The sequence below is a fragment of the Lissotriton vulgaris genome, chromosome 1_1, assembly GCF_964263255.1.
Source record: "Lissotriton vulgaris chromosome 1_1, aLisVul1.2, whole genome shotgun sequence".
Classification (NCBI taxonomy): domain Eukaryota; kingdom Metazoa; phylum Chordata; class Amphibia; order Caudata; family Salamandridae; genus Lissotriton; species Lissotriton vulgaris.
This window is the reverse complement of record NC_141685.1, coordinates 918,178,108-918,199,048: the sequence shown is the minus strand read 5'-3', so window position 1 is coordinate 918,199,048 and position 20,941 is coordinate 918,178,108. Positions and strand designations below refer to the sequence as shown.

The following is a 20,941-nucleotide window of genomic DNA, read 5'->3' as shown; positions in this document are numbered from 1 at the left end:
TACCAGCAGACTCGTGGGTGAAGAAAGGCATTGCTTCATCTGAGACCGAAACAATATCGAAGTCTGTCCCTTTCAGTGACGCACAGCTTGTCGAAGATACCTCAGTGCAGCAGGAAGATACTGTTGAACCTTTGTTACCAAACTCAAGATCTGAACATTCAACTGATCCACAGAACTCTGTTTTGCCACCGGACCAGTTGTTTGAAGAACAGACACGTCCTGGGAGACATCGTTATTTTCTCCGTTCTAACGTTAAAGACTAATAAATTCATACTTTTTGATTCTCCCCCTGATATACTACGTTACCCCCAACATTGCTATTGTTCAATCTGAACACCTGTAATATTGTGACTGTTTTTGTATGTATTGAGCTTCGTTCTACTCGTATTTTTGCTTCCACAGCTGAGAGACATTTTTGCATATACATTGTAAATAAAGGCCGTAGGGCCGCGCGTGTACTCCCTTCTGGTTAGTAGGTCTTGACGCTAGGTTAAAGACCGTCGGTTCCTGGGAACTCCTAGGGATTGACTATTACTACACAGAACGAAGTGCGTCAAGAAACGTTGCGGACGGTCATAGGGGATGGCGTTTTCAAAGCTGATGGACTTGGAAGAAGCTCAGGCACAAAGATTCAAACTGCAACGACTTATTCGTACCAAATGTTTTATGTTTCAAATGTTCGTATTGCTTTTGATTGTTTCTGCACTATTGGCGGGTGGGGTGTATTACATGATGTCGTACTTCTTACCTTCTGCCATACCTACTCCTACTTCTGACACTAAACTTATCTCCACTGCATCCCCTCATTCCTTCCATATCCTACCCGAACACGAGCAGGCTAGACGTGCAGAATTCCGAAATAACTCCTTTATTCAGCTCCTTCATCAGCACCAGTTAGTGGTTAACACTACTAATTGTTGGGTGTGTGGGCTGATGCCACATACCACGGATAAGGGAATTCCATATCTGGTCTTACCGTATAGTTCCCAGGGTTCAGCTCGAGCATTTCAAACAATGTTTCGAAGCGCACTAGATTCTTACCCCAGTCGAGAGCCACGATCTCCCTACTTTGGCCCTGGCTCGTATCATAAGCCTTTGTCTATAGCGATAGAAGATTTAGATAGAGATATCTATGAGCCGTCGCTCATCCCAGAGGAAGAGGTACAAGCCTATAGGGTCCTAAGTAAGGTCGAGTATAGTGCGCTCACGAGTGAAAAACAGCTTAGAAGCTCGCCTCCCATATGGGTCGTACCCCACATTGGTAATTTTTGTCTAATGGGTCGTGGCCGAAGATCTAAAGCTCGACTTGGAGAGAGTGCTTGCACCGAGAATTACATTCTGCCGATGGTCTCGTCCCCTGTGTTTCTGGCTGCCAAGGGTACATACTTTATCTGCCATGATCGTGCGTATGCATGGTTGCCCCCCGACTTTGTGGGCTCATGTTTTATCGCAAATTTGTTGCCTCCGACGTTCACTGTAGATGCAGATTATCACAAGACAAGAGTTGTGAGAGACGTAATTAGCGAAGAGGACACTGCCGGTCAAGAGGCAGGAGACTTTTTCAAGGGTTTCTTCCCGTTTTGGGGGCCTATGGCTAATAGTAGGAACCTGAGACAACTGACTCGAGTGGTGGAATCGACAGCTAATATTACTGCCAGTGCCCTTGGTAATATCACCACAGAACTTCAGGCGGATAGACTTATGACGTTACAAAACCGTATGGTTTTAGACGTGATCTTAGCAGATCGAGGTGGGGTATGTAAGGTGATCCATTCGAGCTGCTGTATTTTCATTCCAGATAATGCTCCGACCGTCTATCAAGCCATCTCAAAGTTGCATAAGATCTCTGAGTCCATACACGTGGACGTGGGGGATTGGACGCTACTTGGGTGGTTTTGGGGCCTGATGTCGACTTGGGTTTGGAAGATTCTGATGATTATCGGAGTTGTTGTGGCATTCCTGTTCACGTGTTGCCTTTGTGTACAGTGTGGTCCTGCCTTATATGGCCTCTGTGCTACGACGTGTATAAGACAAACACCTGTTACCGGAGGTGCTCGGTTGGACAGAGCTATGTTACAGCAACATCTAGATGGTCTGATGAATATCGAGTATGATTCCGACTAGTGCTTGCCTACATGAGGGCAAAAGGAGCGTCTGAGGTTCCGTGACAATTGTAAGTGGTGTTCTCGACTCACACAAATATGGTCGAGTCTGGTATCTACGAACCGCAAATGACGAGTTTAGTGGGTGTACGCAGTTTCGCTGTATTAACCTAACCCGTTCGTCTGTTTCGTGGGTTTTTCTATCTGTACCCACGGGTTCCATCTTAGATACAGCATCCATTTTGTTTCTTGCCCTCAAGTAGCCAGCGAACGGACGTTGTCCGCTTCGCGACCCTGGGATTCCCAAGATATTAGCGGAAGACACATTTCCTCCGAAAGTGTCTTTATGACGAGGGGGATGATACTGTAAGGCAGATGGCCCCGCTCGAGGCTCATCTTGCCGTGCCAGTCTATTGTCTCAGCCGTGCATCTCATTAGGCACGTCCCTTTGATGCCTGTAGCTCGTGTCTCCCGATACCTCCTCTTTTACACCCTTTCCGATCTCCCCACTGTTTCCATCTTCCTCTGCACCTGTCCTTGTTCCTTATTCGATCTGTTTTACTGCCGATTGGAATGTACTAATGGTGGGAAGATGGGTTTTTACAGTTGGGAACCGCCAAATGTTTCCGCACTTATGTTCCGGACCTTGAATGTATCAAAGTGACCAAAGCGACCCCTCTCGGGGATAATTGTGGGAACCGAGTTGTAAACCTTTGTGTACCGTGTAACCCTATGGGAGAAACATGTATAAAAGGAGCGACCCACTTGCAGCAATTTGAAGCAGTCTCCCCAAGTTGCACGTGTTGTACTTGCTGTGACTTCTGTGTTCCCTGCAGTAATAAACCTCGAATCTTTGACGCCGAAGGAAGTGTCCCGTGTCTCTGTCACTTGTACGCCGGAACAGGTTACCCACAAAGGTTTCAGGTGTTGTCCCCTGGCACCGCTGGGTCTTTAAAAGAACCCAGTCCTTCAGGATGACTACCTAGTAGTAAGTAGAACAAGCATTTACAATGCAATGGTCTCAGCATTATTAAAGGTAGAGCTATTGGCATTGCTCATGACATTTTTTTCATTTTTTTAAAACATATATAAATGGTATTGTCATTTACAATGGCAATAGGTGAGCATTAGAGTAGTAGAGAGTATTCGCGGACACAGAGCCACACACACAGAAAGCCACACACACACACACACACAGAGAGCCCCCCACACACACACACAGCGAGCCACACACAGCGAGACACACACACACACAGAGCCCCACACACACACAGAGCCCCACACACACACACACAGAGCCCCACACACACACAGAGCCCCACACACACAGCGAGCCACACACACACACACACACAGCAAGCCACACACACACACAGTGAGCCACACACAGAGAGCCCCAAACACACACCAGAGCACCACACACACAGCCACACACACACACAGGGAGCCACACACACACACACACAGAGCCACACACACACACACAGAAACCCACACAGAGAGCCCCACAAAGAGAGCACCACACACACACACAGAGCCCCACACACGTTTCGTCAGCCATAACTGCTTTCTAGGAGCTGCTTGTCGAGAAAAAAAAAATATTTTGGTGAGATCAAAAGCACGTACTGCCACCATTACGTATTGGACTAGATTAAAAACAAAAGAGGGGCTCCGAGCCCGGGCCCTCGGCTGCTACAAGGGTGTCTTTACAAGTTCAAAACAACCCATTTTGTAAACATGGGTCACATTTGTAGCTAATTCACTAATGTTTGGGACATGGCCGTTTTTCTGTTCCAGTCCGACCCTGCAAAGGTGGCAACCTTAATTCCACCCTGAATGACTGACATTGGCTTCCACATCATTTATTCCATATCCCCGCCTGGCAGAAAAATGCTTCACCTCTGAAATGACAAACTACCTCCAAAGCATCAATAGATGCGGAGTTGCCAAAAAGGAAAAACCTCGAAAAAGCTACCTATATTTTTCAGCCTAGAAAACAGCAACAAACCGTCAGCCATAAACCTTGACCCTGCTTAACGTTCAGTTACTGTGTATAGCAGTACACAGACAGCGTTTGGGACGCGCTGCTCTTCTGGTGTTTACGGTGCAGAAGTTCATGACTTTGTCAGGTTCCGGGTGGGACGCGGGGACTGGTCTAAAAAGTCAGCCAGACTTGGAAAGTGCATGAAGTGGTGGAGCTCGGGTGGTGAGGCTAATGGAGAAGCATCTTTCCCTGCACCCCGAGTAACAACACCCCTAGAAGCCTGGCATGGGATGCAAGGGCAGCAAAATGAGAGGCTGTCTGCGACCCAGGAGGAAGGTAACGGGCGGGAAATCCGCATCTTTTTTGTTTGTTTTTAGTTTCATTTTTAAAAGTTTTGCACAAGTTGAGGAAGTGGCTGTGAATGAGGGCGGCTACGGAGGGGGTGACAAAAGCTCCACGGAGGGAGTGGGGGCGGGGGTGAGGCAAAGGACCGGGAGAGGAGAGTAGGGCGCGGAGCCGTGCTGGTGGGGAAGGGGTATCTAGTGGAGAGGTTTTCGTTATGCAGAGTAGGGGGTCGACGAATAGGGGCTCAGCAAAGATCCGATGTTAGACAGCAGAATGGACTTTTCGTATAGTTTAATTGTCTCGCATAAAAAGACATTTTACTCGATTAATTTAACGGGAGAAGTTTGAATCGGTGCCTCTTCCAAAACACACGATCCTCCCCCACGCTCTGCTGCGGTGCGAGGGCACGCACTGGAGTGGCTTCTGATAACCCCTGCCTCCTCCACGCCCCCAAATCCTACCTCCTGTCAATGATGTCAGGATCTGTCAAGCCTCCCTTTCTGTCTCGCATCCTTAAAATAGCCGGAGGGGTCCTTTCTTCCGTCGAGTGCGCGGCTTTCGTCAGAACATCACAGCGACCGAGGGGGGGGACGACTTTCCCCTTAAAAGTACAACAATAGGCACTGACCCTCTGTTTTGTTTCTGGCCCCGAGAGGCAATATTTTTAATATTTACTCCCACGGTGAAGTCCTGCTTGCATCCAGAAACAAGCTGATGTATGCAAGGGCCGGACGCGGTCGGGCAGAAATGGCTGCCGCAAAGCTCCGACATTTTCGGAATCGGGGGCGTGTTTTTTGCTGAGTGACGGATGACATCACAGTGAGAAAGAATGCAAATGGCTGGCCTCCGTTTAGGAAGCAAGCCAATGGAGAAGAGGGGCGGGTTCAAGCCCCCTAACTAAGAAAAATAAAATCTCGGATCTCTGCCAACACTGCTACGCAGTGCGACAGAGTCCTCAACCTAAAAAACAGCAGCAAAAAAGTGGAAGATAAACCACCTATATTGATAGACTATTATAAACAAACACTGGCCGTGCCAATTGGTTTTGTTTGTATGTAAAGGTAAGGAAGACCGACTGGCATTGCCAATGGTTGTTTTCACATTGGGCCACACAGCTGTGCTTGCTTAGAGCTTAATACAGGCAAAGTGAAATGGGAGTCAATCATATTTGAAAAATTCTATTTAAAATATTGTTTTTGTTCATTTCATATCCTTTTTTAAAATGAATAATCAAGTACTTTTAATTTTTCAATTTAAGAAATCTCAGTGAAAAGCTGACAAATTTTTGTCTACATTTGCAAAAATCTTTTACTTGTGACAATTCATCCTACATATATCTATCAACACAAATCAAATGATTCTGCTCAAGATAAACTTGGTAAAAATAGTATTTTTGCATTTCATAATGCTGATATGTATAGAAAAGGTCTGTAACAGGTAGTTTTGCAGATAAAAATGTGCATACAATTGCCATTGTGCAGAGAAAAACGTATCAAAACGTAACTTAAAGAAAAAAAATCTGTTTTACAATCTTCCAGTTTGGCTTGCTTGATTAGAGTGAAAATTAAATTATCATGCAATGCACAAAAAAAGTTCAACTTGACAAATTTACAAAGAGACACTCTGCAAGCTTTAGTAAGAATGTAAATCTTGAACTTTCTAGCACAAACAAACTTTACCTCCAACTAATGTTTTGTAACAAAGAGGAGATGTTTTTTTCTGGATAGTACCAGGTCCTTGTGTATAATATGTGCTGTGGTACATTCTTTTTTCTTATGCTTGTCAGTGAATTTAGAAATGTATATTATTTTATTGACATTCTTTCTAAGGAATTCCAACTTGGATGTTACAATTGAAGAATTTTAATCAATATGAAAGATACGTTGATTGTATTTTCTACGCCTCCAGGAAAATCTCAAAATTTTGGAAAAAACTGTGGCTCTAAAACTCCACTGTGCCTATGGTGGAGGTGAAGGTGGAAAGGCCACTGCTTCCAGAGGGCCTTGGCTAGAGAGAGTCACATTTTTGTAGGTCACAAATCCTAAAATGTAATGTCCAAATATAGTTTTAGTGACAACAAAATAATGATTTTGAAGTACCAGATGATGATTACTACTACAATCCTAACAAAACTATCCTCCAAAACTAAAAGAATCCCCACAAAGATTTAGGGCCTGATTACGACTTTGGCAGTGCAGGAGTGGAAGTATTTTTTTAGTCAGGTTAGCAGTCCTTTCGCGTTCCCACGGTGGTGCATTTTCAAAAAGGAATATGACACTTTACAATGCACACGTTACAACGCGTATCATTACAACACATTTTTTACAACTCAAAATCCATTACAACGCATGTCGTTACAATGCATGTCGTTACAACGCATAATCCATTACAACGCAATTACTATTCTAACTCTGCCGGAGAATGTGTTGTAATGGATTATGCGATGTAATGACATGCGTTGTAATGGATTTTACATTGTAAAACATTAGTTGTAATGACACGCATTGTAACGCGTGCCTTGTAAACAATGTTTCCCTTCAAAAAGGCACTGCAATGGGAATGTCAAAGGCCGTTCCTACATGACATGGACTGTTCAGTCCATTCCGTGCAGGAACGGGTTCATACACACATGGGGGCACAACATGTGTCCCCAGGCCCAGGGGCACAAAGGGGCTCTCTAAGGCCCCCTTTGTTTCTTCCCACCTCACTTTTCACGGCGGACCTACCGCTGTGAAAAGTGAGGTGGGGAGGAAACTCTTAATATGCTTGGCAGTGATTCAGCGGCACCACCAAGCATATTGCGCCTTCAGGACCGCTGCACCACCACTGGGGATCGCAGATCCCCTGCGGTCCCCTCACAGTCCGTCCCCCGCACTCGTAATGCGGCGGTCGGACCACTGGTGCGGTGGTCCACGACCGCCACCCCACCTCCACCACATTTTCGAACTCGTAATAAGGCCCTTAGTGAAGCAATGCTAAATCACTCTGCTAAACTCAAAATCAAGCTCCTGGTTTTCAACTGAGATGAGAGAAGTCAGCAAATGTGTACAAATAGCATGCCTTTCATATTCCCAGCCTCTACAATATCTTGATAATAATACCAAAACTAAGGGACGTCTAGGAGTTCATGGTCTGCTTAGTCTAAATCTCATGTTCTCCTCACATTTGGAAAGACAAAAAAAAAGTTTGGAATTCACTCCAGACTTTGCAGTCCTACAATGATATATCATCCTCCCAGTCCAGACAGCCAACTACTACCCAAAGCACACGGATGTTTCACTGAGGCAAAACACATCGCAGGACATACTGTGATTTAGGTGGTGGGTGTATGCATAGTAACACTGCTCTCTTCTTCGACTACAACATCTAGGCAGGGTGGGTGGCCAAGCCACCTATACAAGACATTAAACTATAGAAATGGGGGAACAGGGCATGTGAAGATTGTCATCCGCAAAGTTTGTTATGCCTTTTCAAAATTTTGTAAGCACTGAAAAATTTCTAAAAATACAATTGCAAGAACCAAATACTATTAAAGTTAGTTCTGAGTGAAAAAATCTCGGTCAAACGCACTGTCTTCTAGTGGGAGAATTTAATCACAAAAAAACATTCTTGCTAGAAAACCTTTCATCAAACAATATTCTTTTTCAAGAATTCTCACCCACCGACAGAGTTTTACAACATTTACAAACCTTTGGAAGCTTTGCGAGGTGCAAAGTTTGTAAGCTGACTGGGTGAGGTTGAAATTTCACTGACCTCTAGCTGAAATGCCACAACTTCAGTTTTGACAATATCACTGACGATCAGTACTGCTCTAGGGATACTTTTTTGTAAGTGATTCTAACCTAATGACTGCTGTTGCTTTACTCTCAGACTTCATCATCATCATCTTTGTTCGATTATTAAAAACTAATCATAAAAGAACAATCATCACAGTAAAATACACTAACACATGAGGTAAATTCATAAAATAATTATATATATAAAAATATAGTTACAAAATTCACAAAACTGTGCCAGGGACGACTCCTGGTGGCCCCCAGCCCTGGGCACCTCCCCCAAGCCGACAGACCACGCACGCAACCTGGGCTTCATCCTGGACTCCTCCCTCTCGATGACCAGACAAGTCAACGCCATCTCCTCCTCATGCTTTCACACCCTCCGCATGCTCCGCAAGATCTTCCAATGGATCCCGATCGAAACCAGGAAGACGGTCACCCGGGCCCTCGTCACCAGCCGGCTGGACTACGGAAACACCCTCTACGCCGGAACCACAGCCAAGCTACAGAAAAGACTACAACGAATCCAGAACGCCTCTGCCCGACTCATCCTGGACATCCCTCAACGCAGCCACATCTCCAGCCACCTGAGGAACCTGCACTGGCTCCCCGTCAACAAGAGGATCACGTTCAGACTCCTCACCCACGCACACAAATCTCTCCACAACCTGGGCCCCAAGTACCTCAACGACCGCCTGACCTTCCACACGCCCACCCGCCAGCTACGATCCGCTAGCCTCGCCCTCGCCGCCGTACCACGCATCCGAAGAGCCACCGCCGGAGGCAGATCCTTCTCCTACCTGGCGGCCAAGACATGGAACTCCCTCCCCATCCACCTTCGGCTGACCCAGGACCACCTCGCCTTCAGGAGATAGCTCAAGACCTGGCTGTTCGAGCAGTAGCGGCCCCCTTCCCCCAAGCGCCTTGAGACCCTTCCGGGTGAGTAGCGCGCTATACAAGTGTTTTGATTGATTGATTGATTGATTGACAGCTAGGCGTTTTTTAAAAAGGCTCCCACGAAGAAACACACAACAGGATCAGGTAACATAAAGAGAAAATAAAAAAATCTAAGTCTAAAAGGTTCGAAATTCACTCAGACTTAAGTCAAGGCCTTTGATAGATATTTAGTCTACCAAATTAAACAATGTGATGGGTCAAGTAAAACATGTGACCTTTCAAGTTAAACGTGCTATTTTTACCATGGTTATTATCAAGCGAAAAGTCACAATGTGATGTGGTTCCAATGGCACTTTATCTGCTGACATGTGGCGTTCTGAAACCCATTTGACTTTAAGTAAACTGCACTAAACCAAACAAAGCATCCACACTAGAGAAACTCAACTAAAACCCTCAGCAACCAAAACAAAAACAAACTCAACACACTGCAACTCTACTCATTCAACGTAAACTACCCAATCCACTGGAAATCACCTCAACCCTAGCCACCTGAAAGGAACTCAATGCAATCCAATTAAACTAAAATAAACATAAACATTGAGTAAATCGACCACTAAACCCACATTAACCAATGGAAAAGAACAGACATATTTGTTTCTCAGCCTACTACGATCCAAAGCAACACAATCTAGCTCAAAACAATACAGAATGCCCTAACTCAATTTAATTTACCGGGTAATCTCTTCACAAGGCAAAGAAACCCAACTCAATTCAAGGTAACTGAATGTAGCAGAACCCAACCCAATCCGCATTAAACCAAATAAAAAGCACATGTTCCACCTAAATTCAAAGTAAACTCCATTGGGCTCAACCCAGTTCTACACAGCACAGCAATTCCAAAGAACCCCCTATTCAACCCAAACAAGCTAAAATCAGCCTAAATCCACTAAACCTGCCTCAGTCCAGCACAACTCTACTCATACGCCAAATGTAGAAGTGGACATTTAACCATTCTTATTGCATGGACAGAATACGTGATCCTGCATATTCCACCCATTATGGCTAGGGTGTAGGATGGTGTGCGTGTGAGTAGAGTGGGGGAGGTTAAGTAGGGTTCCAATATTGCACTCCTACCAGCAATGGTGTGTGTTTACTGGATGGAAGGTGGGTGATATTTAATAAAGCAGCAGTACGCAGCTTAGCTGGCAACTACAAACATGTACATAACCATAGTTTGGGGGAATACAACCTGCAGTGAACATGCTCTTCACTGAGGATTTTGTCTTATTTTTCTGAGGACTTTATGAGCTAATAGTGTCCCCAGATAACTCCGGCGTGTGCTAACACCACCTTCCCAGAAGCACAAGCCCAGTCTGAAAAATGATATCGGTTTTAAGAGGTCTTTGCAAGGAGTATCTCGTTCATGAGAAAAAATTCAAAGAACAAATTGTCCCAGGTGGAGACCCCTTTCTTGAGAGGCGTTGGGCCACTGCAGAAAAGATTTTATACAATAAACACAAGGTTTCAAATTGGGAACATTCTGTTACAGGACACCACCAAGGTCTTCCGTTGTAGGTTTCTTGTACTCCTATATGTATTTGAGCTTATATAGCGCACAGCTACCCACAGTGGGTGTCCCGGCGCTTGCTTAGGGAACCCGTCCTGGTATTCCCCTGTGAGATAGCCCCGGCAGGGTATCCACAAGGTGAAAGCCAGGCATCCCGCCGCAAGGGGCCGTTGTGGAGATTAAGCAAGCTATTGCCCAGAGTCGCAGAGTGTGAACCTGTGAGTCAAGTAGGCACCGGAGCGAGAATTATCGAGTCCGTGGAATTTTTAGCCCAAGACCCGCCAAGGCGGGGAATTGAACCCTGGTCCAGGGCCGATCTCAGCTTCCGGGTCTGCCGCCTCTAACCCCTGAGCCACACTTCTCCACAGAAATCTATAGAAATCAATCTACTGACTGCTTTTGAAAGCATCCAACATCTCTTCTGCAATAAGTGTGTTCTTACAGAACACATAGCAATCATCACATTTCACTAGTTGAGATACATACAGAATCAATTGTTTACTCGGTCTCAGATGGAAAATTTAGTGTTCGGCATACAAGACGCCGGAGGGAAAAGATGGATGACATAACCCCTTTGGCTACAAACCAAAATTATGAGTTTTCTTGAATAATTTTCAGCAGTGGATTAGAAGCCATACACAATTTGAGCATCAGCATGCATTTGCTTAAAATTCCAACATGAACATTTTGTGGCTATACAGGGAATAATCTGAAGGAGGCTGAAAGACAGTACGACATGCCGAGCCAGCTCGCATTCCTTGTCTTTGCATCCAAGCATGCTCCTATAAGTGAGGGCGAGGTGTAATGTGAATCTGGCCATGGAGGGGAGATCGAAAGCCGTCCTACACTCACCACTCAACACCTATGGAGGTACAGGTCTGGTCTGCAGTCAAAGGGTGCGATTGACGGCACGTTCAAATGAGAATGACCACATTCGACAGGCATGAGTGGTCAGTATTTGGAGAAATTCCAGACCTTGCTCTCCAAAAGCACGAGAGTCCTGCCAGAAGCCTTGGGGATCAAAAACATATCCTCTATGTGGGCCACCTCCAGATCATATTTCTGATTCAGCACACCATCCGTCAAATAACATTTCTTATGCATCAGTTGCAGTCTCTACAAAAAACGCTGATGAGGATTGAACGCTACTTTAAACGCAGACATATATACAGGGTAACAACAAGGGCCCTGAGGATTTACACCATGATCTTTAGACCGTCCTTAGTGAACTGCGGATCTTCAACATAGAAATGAAAGTATGCATCTAAAGATCTGAGGATACACAACAATGTAGCTTCTAAGGATTAAAGAAATATTTAGAAAGTAATGAACCTTCTAGGAACATCCCACTCTCCAAACTTCCCCCATGTCACAAACATTGACATTGCAACAACCCAGGCAGAGCTACATGGTTTCCAATTTGTAGGAGGGCAGTTGATGAGATGACAGTGTATTTGAATCTTTTGCTAATGTTAGCATCTTAACGTGCTGACTTTGCCAACAGCTCCCAAAAAACTATGGAAATCACCCTCCATTATTGTGGTGAAAAAAAATCTCATTGCATAAAGATGCCAGTGGGCACGTTAAAATAGGCCCTGGTTACAGCGTATGTGAAAAAGGAAATTTGCTGTACATCAAAACAAACGAAGTGGGAACAAAGGGTGTGTAGGTGACTAGATTACAGGAGGGTGCCTGACGTGTTGGTTCCCTTGCATTTGCCGACATGTGGCTGACTCTTTCCTAACCCCACCCACTTTATAGGGATACCAGCCTGTCAGGATATCTCCCATTTCTTTAATGGACAATTGGATATGTGGGAGTAGTTTGTTCTTGATATTATAGCAATGTGCACAGGCATTGGCGTAATAAGAGTGCCATGGCCCAATGCAAGCAGTGAGAAATGCCCGCGTTAGTTGAGCAGATAGTAAAATCAGCCATAATTGGAGAGCAATTGGCCCGCAGACTCCTGCACTATTGATAAATACGTCTCCGAGTGGCTGCAGTGCATTGCCAGTAACAATGCCACATTCTGGCCTACACTAGGTGCTCCTCTGCCGTCACAGCTTCCCATCATGCAGTGCGAGGCGCCAGATCTTAGATAGAGCAGTACCTGAGAGGGTGGCCTTGCAGACAGTCTGCTGGGTGACGACCGGCGACCTCCTGTGGACAAACAAAGGAACAGGCTTTAATTTTTAAAAGTAGAAAGCAGACCGCAGGCTTGGAAGCATGGTGTGGCATGGGTGTGCATAGAGAGACACTTGGTGGGAACTGTATTACACATTCCTGGATGTCTGAACAGTTTATGAAAATTTAACAAAATGCAACATTGACCACAAATGGCGAAGGAAGCTGAATTGGTAACTTTGAGATTGTTTTCTTGTACCCAATTTCCGCACTCAACTTTAGCCACAACAAAAACTGGAGTAAGTGGTGAATTGGTTGTGGAAAACAACAACAATACCCCTATATTTTCAGGAGATGTTGAGAAAGGCTTTTCTTCGTGTGAAGTAATATTCCCTTCGTAGGAAGCAAAAAGATAAAGTGCATTTGCACCTTAAACCCCCGTCCCGTTAAATCCGGGGTTTAAGATGAGCAGAATAACTTTATGAATCGCAAATGTGGTTTGCTTTATATGTCATGCCTCATGCAAGTTGTCTACCGTGGAACAAGGAGACGACCTCTTTTGATAGCACTGAATGCGTACACAATCATTACAATCACTTCTCTGAAAAAAACAATTCGCCAGAGTACATTATATATATTTAAGGAATATTCTATAGGCTCACTGATGCACTCACATATCTGTTATTCAGCGCCAAGATGCCCTTGGGTGAACGTGCGCTTTACAATATTTATTTATTTATTTATTTACACATGTTATGTTAGCAAACACCCATTTCACCATTAGACACTTCTGTTCTTTGGAGTCAAGGCTGCTAATCTTTGCTTCCCTCTACTTTGCAACGCTTTGTGATCCTGGAAAACCCATTTATCTCCCTCAAACCAAATTCCCTTCATTTGTCGACTAGAATGCTCAGAAACTGGCTATGTGCCAAAATTAAGCGCTATAGAAGCTGCTATGTTGCTTTGCCAGGTGTGAAATCAAGGTATTCCCTGCTATTACGTGGCAGCAGCAAAAGAGAATGGCCGCACTCCCATCCTGCTCCCGCTTGGGATGGAAGAGGATGTTCCACCCTCGAGTTGCAGTCCCGAGGGAGGCAGAGAATGAGGGTGGTGCTCTTGCACCACAAACCACGGGATCAACTGTCAATCACACCCCTGGTGACAGAAGAATTCAATCAGTGTTTGATGGGGTGCGGGCCCAATGGTGCAGCCTCTCTGCAGCTTGGTCAGTAAGACTAAGGGGGAGGTGTGAGCTTCAGATTGCCCAACAATCATGCTGGCACATAATGTTAAAATACATATATATGACGAGCAGGGTGCAGCACAGGGGCTTATGGGGCAGTGGAAAGGGAGACAAATGTGATTGGCTGGGGTACTAAGTGAGAGAAAACACACTATTTTGTGAAATAGCCAACATTTTTGACGTGCGAAAGAGTTTGTGCATGCGCTTTTGTCTGTGTGTGTAGAAGTTCTTGGTGAAATCTAACAGACACTTCACCATTCCCGTCTGAAAGCACCTGACCCAACTATTTATCACAAAACACATTTACTAAGCTGGATGTAACACCCCAAACACACCCCCTGAAGCTAAGCCCTTGGACAGTGGGAGTGGTAGGGAAGGGTGGCAGAATGGCAGATATGTTTTTTAAGTGTTTGACGGGTAAGAGAGGGAGGATGCCAAAGGGTGGGAGCTCGCCGGGTGTTGACTTTTGGGGGGTGTTGCAGAGAGTGTTTGGGAGTGGTAGGATATCAGTTAATAGGCACAGCCGCTGAGTGTGGTAGCAAGGGGGTGAGAGGAGAGGGGGTGAGAGGAGAGAGGGCGTGAGGGAGTGGTGAGAGGGATAAGAAAGGTATTCTTAGTGGAGCACCCCACCATCTGCACAGCTGTACCGTGGGCTCAATTGCAGGGTGCCCGCTACAGATGCTATGATAAAAGCTGAACATCTAGCCTGGGTGTCCAAGACAAGATGAGGCCACACCCAACTTTAGATGGGACATAAAATACTTTCACTCTTAAAATAAACACTCCCTGGCTTATAACGCGAGTGACCTTGTTTTCACGGTACGTCAAGGCAAATTGTGGCCTTACCAACTGAAGACAGGTGATAACCCATGGGTACCTACACCTGCTTGCCTGCTCATTGCAGGACCAACATGTAGCATCTGAGTGCAAACACCACTCTTAGCAGGCCACCTTCACTCTAGCACCGGGGTCTCCAACCGGTCGATCGCAAGCTACCGGTAGCTCGCGCAGACCCCGGGAGTAGCTCGTGTAGCCCTTCATGGGCTATTAGCTTTTCCGGCTCCATTTGCCCGCCCTAACCCAAACCAGCCGCTCGGATTGGAGCTAAGCTGGGGGTGGGGGCGGGCGAAGAGGATGACGCTCCTCTCCTGGAGCTGCAGACTCTTATCATGAGAGTCTGACTCCTGTGACGTAATCGTTACCTGAAAACGCGCTGGCATCGCACTGTCTGCCATTGTGCGACGGGTGCCAGCGCTGAGCAGTACGGAGCAGAGACGTGACTTCGACCGCAGGTAAGCTCAATGGACGAGCAGATAGATAGTTTAGTTACATTGGATTCTGTTTTTTTTATGAATGTGATGTTGAATAATTCCCGGTGCTACACTGACACGCCAGGCACAGGCACAAAAAAGCGCGTGGAACAGAGGGCAAAAGGGCACAAAAAATGAAGCAAAAACGAGTGGAACAGAGAGCAGAAAGGCACAAAAAACGAGGGGAAAACGAGTGAAACAGAGGGCAGAAAGGCACAAAAAACAAGTGGAACAGAGGGCAGAAGGGTACGAAAAACAAGGGGAAAACTAATGAAACGGGGCAGAAGGGCACAAAAAACAAGGGGAAAAAGAGTGAAACAGAGGGCAGAAAGGCACAAAAAACGAGTGGCACAGAGGGCAGAAGGGCACAAAAAACAAGGGGAAAACGAGTGAAACAGAGGGCGGAAGGGCACATAAAACAAGGGGAAAACGAGTGAAACAGAGGGAGGAAGGGCACAAAAAACGAGTGGAACCGAGGGCAGAAGGGCACAAAAAACAAGGGGAAAACGAGTGAAACAAAGGGCAGAAAATCACAAAAAACAAGTGGCACAGAGGGCAGAAGGGCACAAAAAACTAGGGTAAAACGGGTGAAACAAAGGGCGGAAGGGCACAAAAAACAAGGGGAAAACGAGTGAAACAGGGCAGAAAGGCACAAAAAACAAAGCAAAAACGAGTGAAACAGAGGGCAGAAGGGCACATAAAACAAGGGGAAAACGAGTGAAACAGAGGGCAGAAAGGCACAAAAAATGAGGGGAAAACGAGTGAAACAGAGGGCAGAAAGGCACAGTATTGACTCTGATGAAATTAGGCTTAAAGTCAATGAAACTGGGCGTGGGGGGGACTCGGAAAAATGCACAAGTTGCTTTGTGTTCAGTAGCTCACAACGATTTTCACTGGCCAGAAGTAGCTCTGACTACACAAAAGGTTGGAGACCCCTGCTCTAGCACAACCCATGACATCATCACAGCTGTTCTTGCAGATCCCCCACCTGTCCCTGTGATCCATCGATCCTTCTACCTCCAGAGGGAGATCCAGGAGTGAGGGATGGGGGGTTGTTTCAGAGACGTGTCATCAGTGCAGTCCTTACAAGGGGGTTTTGAAGATAAATATGTGGTAGCAGGTGAAACTCCAAGCCCCAATCTTTCAGCTTGGGCGCAACCCTAGATCCTTTCCAGGCCAACAGAAGTAAACACATATCTAAACTGAGTAATCACCATGCAAATTCCTCCCCACATCTCCCCCATGACCATTTAGCCTTGGATCCCAATGCCTGGGGAAAAGGACTCTACTTAGGATGTAAATGTGTGAATGGGTAAATGTGTTTGTATTTATATAGCGCACTTCTACCCTGAGGTCTCGTAGCGCTGTATTCATACCGCTGTGGAACCCTTCCTGGCTTTCCAGTGAGATGTCCACTCCTGGGCACCCCCAAGGTGAAGCCAGGCATCTAAGCGCTGCTGGGGCCATTGTGGAGATTAAGCAAGCTATTGCCCAGATTCACAGAGTGGGACCCATGATTAGACTCGGCACCGAGGCGAGAATTATCAGGTCCGGGGAGATTGAGTCCAAGAGCCTCCGAGGCGGGAATTGAACCCTGGTCCCGGGCCAGACCTCTGCATCAGGGTCTGCCGCTTTAACCATTGAGCCACGCTTCTCCACATCTGTGTTCAAAGTTCAAATTTAAAAGTCTGGGTGTTACACAATAATTAAATAAAACTCATAAATTAATGAAAAATATCAGCCTCAGCATTCCTGCCCTCCCGGGAGAGATACAAGGAGCAGATTTCAGCAGCTATCTTGCAAATTCTAAAGAAGCCACGGCAGCAGCACTAGGGTGCCACTGAGGGGTGGAGCCAAATTATGTTAACGTTCCATTTTGCTCACAGCATTGAAATCCCTTGCATTATTCAAGTCAGGACACAAACAGAAAGAGTATCCGGTCCTTGAGTTTCCACCATCGAGTAGCCCCTCACATGCATATTACAAAGAATGAGCTGAGACGCGAACATTAGGATGTTTTTTCCCTTTTTGCAGCCGCGGCCCGTGCAGGTAAGAGCGGTAGGATGGTTGGGTGGGGCGGGGGGGGGGATACTGGGATTGGGATTTTGATGGATGATGATGAGGGAAAATTATTTATTTGTTGAATTTTCCCTCGTCATTGTACGTCGAACCCCCCCCCCCGTCCCACCGCCCCACCCCTTTTACCTGAATGGGAAGCGGTTGCCTTTTTGTACAGACAGTCAAATCTAAGGAATAACATCCAGGGGCGACTCCTCTATGTGGGCGGGGGAGCGTCGCCCCACTGCTTTCTCGCAGTGCAAGAAGCAGATACATACAATGGTATTATGAATACCATTTTATGTTTCTGCTTCTCGCACTGCGAGAAAGCAGAATGGAGGGTTTGGTTGGGGGCGGGCAGGTGGGCAGTCCTGCTCCAGGCAGGGTAGGAGTGGTTTGCCCACTATTGTGGGCGCTGACTGTTTGGTCGGCCTCAGGGCAGAACTCTCTACTTCTTGACAGTGATAGCAGCAGAATATAGCCAAATCGGTGCTTCATTTTTGCCTATTCAGAGCCCAGCATCAATAGCATTGCGTTTTGCCAAGATCTCTGGAGCTGAGCTGTAACAGAGCGTAGATGAGCTGGGTGGGATAGCCAGTAGAAGCAGGAGCAGGGCAGAGCCTGAGCCCGTAATCACATTCGACTTAACTCGTATGTAGCTTCTGTGACTCCCGTTACTTCCCTGGCCCAACCGGGTTTAGTGGGGGGCTGCTAACTAGGTAGGCACTCCCTAAATACACCAGTGCATAACGAAACTTGAGGGGGTCCCCTGCAAAGTACATAGAAGCCTCCGCATATCCCCCTGACCGAGTCTGGAGCTCTCAGGCCAGGGATCTGTGCTCATGCACAGATCCAGAGGGGCCCCTGGAGCATGGGCCCCCCCAAACTACAAGGAATGCGGGGGCTAATGTTACGCCACTGCAATACACACCGGCATAAGGGTCTAATGTTTTTTCAGCATGTCCACAGCGTAGCGGCACTGCATACAGTGGTCTGGGGCCTAGGGCTATAGACTTCTGACCTTGTCTGGTCCTATTCTGCCTTGTGCGGCCACCAGCAGGTGATGGCTTAAGAGAGACAGAGGAGGCGGTGTTGTGGTGTGGTGGTGCTGTGCGGTTCGGGGGCATAAAGCCTCCATTGGAGGTACAGCCCGGAGGATTGCAAAAGCGGCTCGCTTAGTAGTGGGTGCGGATTACATTCACCTCCCTCCCCACACAACCATTACCTGTGCTTTCCAGAAATTCCCACATTGGAGTCTCCATGTGGTCCTGTAAGGACTGTAGAGACAGTGGTCACTGTGAAGTTCCTCTGGATCTGAGGACATTCAACTATATAAGGATATAAGGACTGCAATCGCTACTATCGATTTGGGGGGCAATTATATTTGTCCCCAATACAGCGACACCATCAAAGCTGACAAGGTGAGCACATTAGTGTTGGGGGTCACAATAAAGGGGCACTTGAGCACTTCTAGTACATCCAAATACTGCTCTAGTACCGGGTCTGACTCATTCCACGATGCAGCAGGGTTGTGGCCAGGTTAATGTTCTATTGGACCTATTATCTGGTTATGCCGCCTAGGATAATTACAGAAAGCTCACAAAGGTAATAGTCCTAATCGAGGGAGGGGCTTTTGTTTTGCATCTGTGGCATGTACTACTGTTGGTTCTCAACTCCAAGGGCAGTACTTAATTTGAGCTGGTGGTTTCCGGTGCTCGGCACCAGCACGTACAACAGTCAGCCACATGGTAGCACTTTTTGTCTAATTTAGAGACTACTACAACAGTTGTTTATTAATTTAATATTCATTCAAAATGACCGATAACTGCCCCCCCCAAGCTATTCTTATAGGTTTGGGGGCCTGGAATAGTCGCGGTTGTCACAGCTGTAGGTGCTTGATGGCAGTAGTTGTGTTAGTACTGACATTGGCAACGTGGGCAGGGGCAATGGGTGGAGCCAGTTGCGGTGACCTCTTGACCAGGGCCCAAAACCTTCTTTTTTTTACAAATTAAGTACTGCCCAAGGGGTTGCCCAGTTTTAAACGCAAAGGTACTTGGAAGGTACCTGTTTATACCTGGCCACAGGCAGCCATTTTCTACAGTGCATTCAATCAGCTGGAAAGGAAGATATCATCTGAGAGAGGAGCCGCGCGGCATTGTCTTGATACTGAAACTCTAAGCTCTTATCTTGGTGGGGGAACTGTAACCAACACAAATCTGTCACGATCGGAGCGGGAGCGAAGCAAATAAAGAACAGGAAACCGGAAGCGGAGCAGCTGGACAGCCGAGCGAACATTGCACACCGTAGCAAACCGCACAAAGGAAGGTGCACAGAACTGAAAGCAGAGAAGCTGCCCCAGCCAAACCGAATACTGCACGCCGCTAGCCAAACCGAACAAAGGAAGAGGCACAGGCATAACATCGATTAACAAACACAAGAACAGAGCTGACGAAGGAAGAACCCAGATACACAGCTACCAAGGAGCAAACGAAAACAAACAACCGAGCCTATGAAAAAGAAACACGAGCAAAGCTGCAACCCCAACGCACAGCACAAGCTGCCAGCCACAAAGAGACCACAACAAACCGAACAAGCTCCAAGCCATCTAGGCAAGGCAAGGCAGGGTCCCTGAGCTGGCGGGGGCGAAGACAAGAACCAGGACGGTCAAGTGGCCAAGCAGATTCCGCGAAGAACCCACACCCACGCAGAGAAGCACCACAACAAAAGGAGCGAAGGAGGACCCTGCCGTACAACAAAAAGAAGGTAGACTCCACACCCATCTGGTCAGAAGAGGTTTTGACACAATGGCGGGACGCGATGAAAAGAACGCCAATGACACAAAAAAAGTCAGGCAAGACTACCCAGACTTGCCAAACAAGCTAAACAATGACCACAAAAACGAACACTGGACACACTCCTAAAGAAAATCAATGAAGGCAACGAACTAGCCAAGGCCACGAAAAAAACAATAGATAATATGCAGATGGAGCTGGCAGCCATAAGGGCAGACCAAAGCAAAACAAACGGCAGAATCGAAGTAGCAGAGAAAAGGATTAGCGACCTAGAAGACACAACTAGCATAACTCATAAAGACCTGGGCCTAGTAATAAGAACAACAAACAATCTACAAAAAATGCTGGCGGAACAAGACGATAGGAGCAGGAAGGGGAACATAAGGCTCCTGGGGGTACCAGAGAGAGAAGAAGACCCCCAAGGCTCATGCGCAGCCCTACTAGAGGACCTCGTGCCCAAACTGACTTGTCTGAAGTTCGATAGACCTTTCGAAGTAGATAAAGCGTACAGGGTCCCAGCAACAAAACCGCCACATGGCAGAGGCCCAAGACCAATCATCTGCAAGCCGCTGCGCGCCAATCACACTGAAGCAATTTTCGCTTTTGCCAGGAAAGGACAAACTCTGAAAGTGAACAGGCAGAAGATCATTATCATGCATGACTTCTCCAAGCTCACAGTTGAGACCAGTAAGAGCTTCCTAGCCATGAGAGACAAATTGCAGAAAGACAACATCACCTTCAGC

At 46.6% G+C, this 20,941-nt stretch overlaps 1 protein-coding gene across 3 annotated transcripts in view; it reads right to left on the bottom strand.

Moving 5' to 3' along the window:
* The window catches only part of PDE4A (phosphodiesterase 4A), a 1,006,014-nt gene that overhangs the window by 241,226 nt on the left and 743,847 nt on the right, over positions 1-20,941 (bottom strand). For all 3 annotated transcript variants that reach the window (XM_086959060.1, XM_086959061.1, XM_086959062.1), the window contains exon 5: positions 12,782-12,831. In XM_086959060.1, coding sequence (XP_086815186.1) covers positions 12,782-12,831 — 50 coding nt within the window. The remainder of the gene's footprint in view (positions 1-12,781; positions 12,832-20,941) is intronic.